The 8314-nt window shown below is 46.2% G+C and overlaps 1 protein-coding gene across 3 annotated transcripts in view; it reads right to left on the bottom strand.

Annotated features, from left to right (window-relative positions):
• Positions 1-584: 584 nt before the first annotated feature.
• The window catches only part of PFN4 (profilin family member 4), a 37622-nt gene continuing 29892 nt past the window's right edge, over positions 585-8314 (bottom strand). For all 3 annotated transcript variants that reach the window (XM_063915282.1, XM_063915283.1, XM_063915281.1), the window contains exons 3-5: positions 4424-4558; positions 2219-2324; positions 585-810 (exon numbers count right to left, since the gene is read on the bottom strand). In XM_063915282.1, the coding sequence (XP_063771352.1) occupies positions 788-810; positions 2219-2324; positions 4424-4558 (264 nt within the window). In that variant the 3' untranslated portion in view covers positions 585-787. The remainder of the gene's footprint in view (positions 811-2218; positions 2325-4423; positions 4559-8314) is intronic.

Here is an 8314-nt window from a genome sequence, read left to right as displayed (position 1 = left end):
CCGGAGTGCCCTTATTAGGTCTATATGATAATATGACTGGAGTGCCCTCTGCAGGGCTGTAAGATAATATGACCGGAGTGCCCTTATTAGGACTATATGATAATATGACTGGTGTGCCCTCTGCAGGACTGTAAGATAATATGGCCGGAGTGCCCTCTGCAGGACTGTAAGATAATATGGCCGGAGTGCCCTCTGCAGGACTGTAAGATAATATGACCGGAGTGCCCTCTGCAGGACTGTAGGATAATATGACCGGAGTGCCCTCTGCAGGACTGTAGGATAATATGACCGGAGTGCCCTCTGCAGGACTGTAAGATAATATGACTGGAGTGCCCCCTGCAGGACTGTAAGATAATATGACTGGAGTGCCCCCTGCAGGACTGTAAGATAATATCACTGGAGTGCCCCCTGCAGGACTGTAGGATAATATGACTAGAGTGCCCCCTGCAGGACTGTAAGATAATATCACTGTGTGTGTAACAGCTGGAAACACCTTTAATGATTAGTGATGCAGCTGCCAGCTTAAGGGGCACCCTCAACCTCAGTACTGCCCATTTTACGCTGCTTTGAAAGGCCGGTTTCCATTGCATGTGCATAAAATCTTTATTTGCAAGTATTACATGAGACAGTATATGTCAGACGGGAGCTCACGCCATACATACGTCTCATGTACAGTATGATGTATATTTATTACAATGTACTGGCGTGCAGCGATTCCTCATATTATCTCAATGCCGTTCTCTCCCATATCTCTCTCTGTCCATGGGAACATGTCTCTAGATCACAATTACTCCTCCCGGAGATAACGGCCTACAGAAAGAATGTCAGAAATATTATTATTACTATACAAGTGTTTGTCTTGAGGAACAAAAGTGCAAAATGCAGCAGTTTTCTGTTTAAGTAAATTGCGATTTACACAAAAATGGCAAGCTGCTCAAATCAATGTGTCAGTCCATTACAGGTGCTTGCAATGGAAGGGGTTAATTTAAACAACCAGCATACTATAATGACCAGCAAATAAGATTTACATCCTATACAATAGTAGAAATGAAGAGATCGTAGTTACATATATTTGCAAAAATATATTAAGCCACCAGCCACTACATGGTGTCTCCGATATGGAGGTCCTAATGCTACATGATAATAGTACCCAATTTGGATCATACCTTTGTGTATTGCTACATGATAATAGCACATACATTTATATATTTCTAAATTGATAACTAACTCACCTGGAGGCACCCTTAGATCCTCCAAATGGCACTACAAGAACCAGCAGCCCCTCCCCTGCAAGCACCTGTAATGGACTAATACATTGATTTGAGCAGCTTGCCTTTTTTGTGTATCATTGCTCTGAGAGGCATGTATGGGTTCAGTAGTTGGAGGGCATGTTGGTTCTTGTAGAACACTCGGAGGATCTTGGGGTGCCTCCATGTGAGTTAGCGCACAATTTAGAAATGTATAAACATATTATCACATAGCAACACACAAAGGTATGACACAAAGTGGGTACTACAGTATCATTGTGTAGTGTTAGGACCAGGGGCATCACTAACCTTTGTGACACCTCCCAGACTGAATCCCGGCAAAAAAGGGAGTTTGCCTCATTAGGCGCCGGCGTGGCCTAACGGCCCAAACCCCACTTACGGAGATGCTGGACTGCTCCCGGAGACTGTCTGCCCTCTGCAGAGCCGACACCAACACTGTGACAAGAGACGAGTGCTGCACATAATGTTACAGTGCAGCGCCCAGCTCCTGTAACTGGAGAGGAGTCAGCATTTTGGTGTCACACGCTTACCCGGGAGCAGCCTGCAGCCCCGTAGCGCTGCCACTGGATAGGACCACCATATCAGAGATGCCGTGAAGTGGCTGGTGGCTAAATCGTATCTCTGCAATTGCAAATATGCGTAACACAAAATCTCTGCATTTCTACTATCTACTGTATATCTTATTTGCCCATGAGGGGACACGCTGTGCTCGCCGCCGGGATATATATATACACACACACACACACACACACACACACACACACACACACACACACACACACACACACTCATGTCGGGCATTGGGGCCAGCGAGCCCCGAAACGTTGGTTTCTGATGTGAAATACACACTTTTTGCTTATTATAGATGTCTCTGAGTGCCACTGATTTGCGCTGTTGGAATTATATATATAATAGTAGAGGCAGCGCCTTTGTTCCCCCTTCCCACCTACCTAGCGTCTCAGTAGCCTCTACACACACACTGGGGCGCATGCCTTCCCGGTATGTAGCCAGCAGAATGTTGGACTTTGCTTTTACCATTACGATTCCCTCGTTATCCTGGTTGGAGAAAGAAAACATAAGACTGAGTGCGAACTGAAAGCTCTCTATGGGGGTCATTCCGAGTTGATCGCTAGCTGAAAATGTTCGCTGCACAGCGATGATGCAAAAAAATGTAACTTCTGCGCATGAGTATGCGGCGCAATGCGCACTTGCAACGTACTTTCACAATGGCCGAAGAAGTTTCACACAAGGTCTAGCAAAACTTTTCAGTCGCAGTGCTGGCCGCAGAGGGATTGACAGGAAGGGGGCGTTTCTGGGTGTCAACTGACCGTTTTCAGGGAGTGATCAAAAAAACGCAGGCTTGGCTGGGCGAACGCAGGACGTGTTTGTGACGTCAAATCCGGAACTAAACAGTCTGAAGTGATCGCAAGCTAGGAGTAGGTCTGGAGCTACTCTGAAACTGCACATTTTATTTTTGTAGCCGCTCTGCGATCCTTTCGTTCGCACTTCTGCTAAGCTAAGATACACTCCCAGAGGGCGGCAGCTTAACGTTTTCACGGCTGCTAAAAACAGCTAGCGAGCGATCAACTCGGAATGACCCCCTATGGTGGCACAGGTAGTTTTCTGTATTAAGCATATGATTAATGCTCAATGAACAGCATCAGCCACTAGAGGGCACTAACTCTACAAGGAAGGGACTAGAGGACATGTATGTAATAGCCAAGATATACTATACTTTAATGCTGGTTTCATTTGCATATTCAAAGTTAAGCAAATCAAAATTGGAGTAAAAAAAAAAAAAGGAGCAGTTTGCTTCAGGAACACACCATGTTGCAATGCATATGTGGGGTGCAAATACATTTACATGCCTCACAACTTTCTAAAGTTGGGAGGTGGGACACAGATGCACACTGAAATAATGGGGCGTGGCATCTTGGTTAGGGTGCATGGCAGCAATCGCAGGCCACACCTCTGTTTTTGCCTACGTGGGGGCATGATCAGCGCTCTGTAAGCTGCTGACCAGGGGGGGTCATTCCGAGTTGATCACTCGCTGACGTTTTTCGCAGCGCAGCGATCAGGTGAAAAAATGGCATTTATGCGCATTCGTATGCCCCGCAATGCGAACGCGCAACGCGCTCTTTGTGGTTGTGCTCAGGTTCTAGCGAAGTTTTCCTTAGCACTGGCGGCCGCAAGAAGATTGACAGGAAGTGGGCGTTACTGGGTGTCAACTGACCGTTTTCAGGGAGTGTTTGCAAAACGCAGGCGTGGCTGGGCGTTCGCTGGGCGGGTGTATGACGTTCAATCCGGACACGAATAGGCTGAAGTGATCGCAAGCGCTGAGTAGGTTCAGAGCTACTCCGGAACTGCACAAACTGTTTTTGCAGAGCTCGGCTGCACATGCGTTCGCACTTCTGCTAAGCTAAAATACACTCCCCAGTGGGCGGCGGCATAGCGTTTGCACGGCTGCTAAAACTAGCTAGCGAGCGAGCAACTCGGAATAACCCCCCAGACCCCTTCTCACGGCAAATAGACGCTGCGCACATGCACACAGCATCTATTCACTGCTTCTCGCAGCGGGTGAGAGAGGTCTCCCAGGTGGGACAGCTGGACAGTCCCAGAAAAACAGAACTGTCCCACCAAAATCGGGACAGTTGGGAGGTGTACATTTATTTTTCTGCATGCAGGGTAAATACTGGCTGCTTTTATAGGAAACAAATACTGGGCAGCTTTATTTTTACACTGAAATCTAGGCGTAAGCTAGGACACGCTCCTTCCCAACAATAAATCTCTTTGCACATTATAAATCTGCCCATCTGCTGTGCAATATGATTTTAGCAAGGTGCAAAGTGTGGGGGAGGGATGGTGGTCCCGATGACACAATCAAAGCAAATTGTGTCATCAAGCCGCTTGGACCTACCACTTCAGTCACAAAGTGGGTGCCGCAGGCGGCACTGAGGGAGAGTAAGTGTGCTGAAGAAGTTACAGTCACTGGCCTTTCTTGCAAAATAGACCAACCAGAACAGTGGACTTGTGGATTAGAAGAACCACTGTGACACATTTGTAAAATACAGGGGACAACATTTGTAGGTTTAGAGCAGATTTCAGCTGAGGTCACATGACTGCAGGACGCCGGCACAGGTTCCGCTATAACTCACACATTTAGCATAGACAGAGCCTTTATCCGCGCGGATGCATTTGTAGTTCTTGTCAAGGAAATGAAGCCCTTCTCGTCTTAAAGCTGACAGGTTACTGAAAGCACCAAGAATCGCTTGGATTTGCTGAGGCTGCAGCTGCGAAGTGAAAATTAGACAGCTTAGTACATTGTCGAAATCGAAAATATTACACACACACCACATGTCAACACCAAACAGAGCGGCCTCTGTGCGTGCGCGTTTTCACCGTGCGTACGCATCGTACACTGGTTCACGAGCCTTGCATATTGGCACGTGGTATGAGTATATACGGTAGCATACGCATTCGCACAGAAAAGCCACAAAGTCATATTCCATATTCTATTCATATAGTGCATAATTTACACATAGGTGGTCATTCCGAGTTGTTCGCTCGCTAGCTGTTTTTAGCAGCCGTGCAAACGCTAAGCTGCCGCCCTCTGGGAGTGTATCTTAGCTTAGCAGAAGTGCAAACGAAAGGATCGCCGAGCGGCTGCAAAATAATTTTGAGTAGTTACAGAGTACCTCCAGAACTACTCAGCGCTTGCGATCACTTCAGACCATTCAGTTCCTGTTTTGACGTCACAAACATGCCCTGCGTTCGGCCAGCCACGCCTACATTTTTCCAGGCACGCCTACATTTTTCCTGGCACGCCTGCGTTTTTTCGAACACTCCCTGAAAACGGTCAGTTGACACCCAGAAACGTCCACTTCATGTCAATCACTCTGCGGTCAGCAGTGCGACTGAAATGCTTCACTAGACCTTGTGTGAAACTGCATCGGCCGTTGTGAAAGAACGGCTTGCGCTGCGCATTGCGCCGCATACGCATGCGCAGAAGTGCCGCTTTTTTTGCCTGAACGCTGCGCTGCGACCGAAAACAGCTAGCGAACAACTCGGAATGACCACCCTAGTCTTCACACACTTTGCCAGCAAGTTACATACACTTAAAAGGTAGAACAATAGAGTTATTCAGCTTTACAGGATGTGAGGGGTCAGGGCAAGGTTAGGACTTAGTGTTTGGTATCCAGATGCATAGGCAGATCCGGGGGGGGGGGGGGCGGGGGCCAGTGCCCCCCTGTCATTTCTGACTTCTTTTTTTTTTTTCAAAAGGAGAACAGCAGCAGCACTACTGTTATTTCCAGCAGTCAGATTTGATAAAAGAGCCGGCAGGCGCTAGGACCCGCTGCGGCTCTAACAGCCAGTCGTGTGGTATGGTAACCAACGGGGAGGCTGGAGTTGCAGCTTCAGCCTCCCCCTGCTCACACCGCAACCTACCTCCCCCACTGCCAGCCGGCCAGAGTCCAGCCCAGGTGCGCGGTTCAAATGCCAGCATCGAGTAAGACTGTTACTTATGACGGCGCAGAAGGCTTCATTAGCCCTCACTGCACCACACAGTTTCCCAGCACTTCCTGCTCCACTTCCTTTACCACCATGCTAGGTGCAGTCAAACTCAGCTCACCTTTGAGAAGGCGGCCCGTGTGATTGTGACAGGGCTGTCCTGCAGATGTCTTATGCTGCTTGTTGGAGATCCATCTGGCTGCTTCTACAAAGATGGGCAGTTCGTGTCCTGCAGTTTGAGTCTCAGTGCAGTGCCAAAAACACGGTATGCTGCACCTGCCACCACCAAATAAAAACTATAATAATTATGTTGTGCTGGGGTGCCTTCCAGGCTCCCATAACTAATGGAACAGGTGACCAACATTTCAAGGCCCAATCAGCCTTTTCATCAGGGTGAAACATTGGCAATAAACCAGGATGCTCTCCTACAGCCAATCATTACCCGATGGCGTATTCTGTGAGGCCACGCCCCCTGTGATACCACACCCCTTATCTGGGAGCACGCGTGCCTTAGGTGCATATAAATATAACTATTACCGTTCCCCTATCATGGTGCCCCCCCTTTAATTTTCTTCTGGATCTGCCCCTGTCCAGATGTGCAGTATTTTGTGATCTACATTCCGGTTGCTATTTGCAGTTGATCACATGTATCTGAGTGTAGATATACGCAGAGATATAATATTAGCAAACTATTATGATAGTGTACTCAGGATATTCGGCCGGAACCCAGTGGCGAACACCTGCAAGCACACCTGGACCAAGCATTGCCCATTCATTCAAATCAACCTATGACCCCTCATGTACTGTAAATGACCTGCCCCTTGACGTATGGAACATAGTAACATACAGATGTGTCCACTTACATCTTTGCTTTTTTACAAATTTGGCACAACATGCAAAACACGGCTAAGCTGTTTTTCACAAGTAGCAAGTGGATGAATTTTAAAAGTTTTGTTTGCCATAATAGAATGTGTATAAAGTAACATACTAAAGAAGCAAATGAAGAAAAATGACAAGGCATGGCTAAATCTCTGAATCTAATGCATGCAAAACCGTTCCATACATGGTGGGATATAGCAAAGATGTATGTGGGCACATTTGTAGTTCAAAGAGCAGCAGGAGTAGGAGACTTATTAGTGATGGGAGATTTTAACTATCCAGAGATAAACTGGAAAAACGATTCATGTGACACTGCTAAATGATAACTACTTAGTCCAACTAATTGAGGAACCAACTAGGTACAATGGGGGTCATTCCGAGTTGTTCGCTCGCAAGCTGCTTTTAGCAGCTTTGCACACGCTAAGCCGCCGCCTACTGGGAGTTAATCTTAGCATATTAAAATTGCGAACGAAAGATTAGCAGAATTGCGAATAGACACTTCTTAGCAGTTTCTGAGTAGCTCCAGACTTACTCGGCATCTGCGATCAGTTCAGTGCTTGTCGTTCCTGGTTTGACATCACAAACACACCCAGCGTTCGCCCAGACACTCCTCCGTTTCTCCAGCCACTCCCGCGTTTTTCCCAGAAACGGTAGCGTTTTTTCACACACTCCCATAAAACGGACAGTTTCCGCCCAGAAACACCCACTTCCTGTCAATCACATTACGATCACCAGAACGAAGAAAAAACCTCGTAATGCCATGAGTAAAATTCCTAACTGCATAGCAAATTTACTTGGCGCAGTCGCACTGCGGACATTGCGCATGCGCATTAGCGACTATTCGCTCCGTTGCAACAAAAAAATAACGAGCGAACAACTCGGAATGACCCCCAATGCAATCTTAGACCTGGTATTAACAAACAATGGGGATTTGGTATCAGGTATTATTGTAGGGGAACCCATAGGAAACAGTGACCCCAATATGGTCACATTCAATATTAGTTTTCATAAACAGTCCTATACTGGCACAACTAGGACTCTAAACTTTAGCAAAGCCAACTTTGAAAAGATGAGGGTATTTTTCAGGGATATTGAATGGGAAGGTTTGTTTCTAGGAAAAAATACTACGGAGAAATGGGATGTACTAAAATCCCTGCTAGCTAAAAATACTCATAAATTTATTCCTACGAGCAGCAAAAAAAGGAGTAATAATCATAAACTGATGTGGCTTAACAAAAAGATAAAGGAACTTATGGGCAAGAAAAGACGAGCATTTAAAAAATACAAATCTGACGGGGAAGCTGAGTCATTTCAGCACTATAAGGACTGTAACTAACAAAATATGCAAAAAGGAAATAAGAGCGGCTAAAGTAGAAACTGAAAAACTAGTAGCAAAGGAAAGCAAAGCGAATCCCCAAAAATTCTTTAAATACATTAATAGCAAGAGATTAAAGAAGGAGAGTATAGGCCCTTTAAAAGACAAGTTGGGAGTCTTAAGCAAAATGATAATGACATAGCGGACACACTAAATGAGTTTTTTTCAACAGTATTTACTAGAGAGGACCCAATTCAGGGACTAACACACAATCTCAATAATGAGAATATCCCACTGATAGGTACTTATTTAAGCGAGGAGGTAGTCTGTGACCGATTAAAAC

This window comes from Pseudophryne corroboree, chromosome 4, assembly GCF_028390025.1.
Source record: "Pseudophryne corroboree isolate aPseCor3 chromosome 4, aPseCor3.hap2, whole genome shotgun sequence".
In the NCBI taxonomy this organism is placed as follows: domain Eukaryota; kingdom Metazoa; phylum Chordata; class Amphibia; order Anura; family Myobatrachidae; genus Pseudophryne; species Pseudophryne corroboree.
This window is presented reverse-complemented; position numbering and strand designations above follow the sequence as displayed.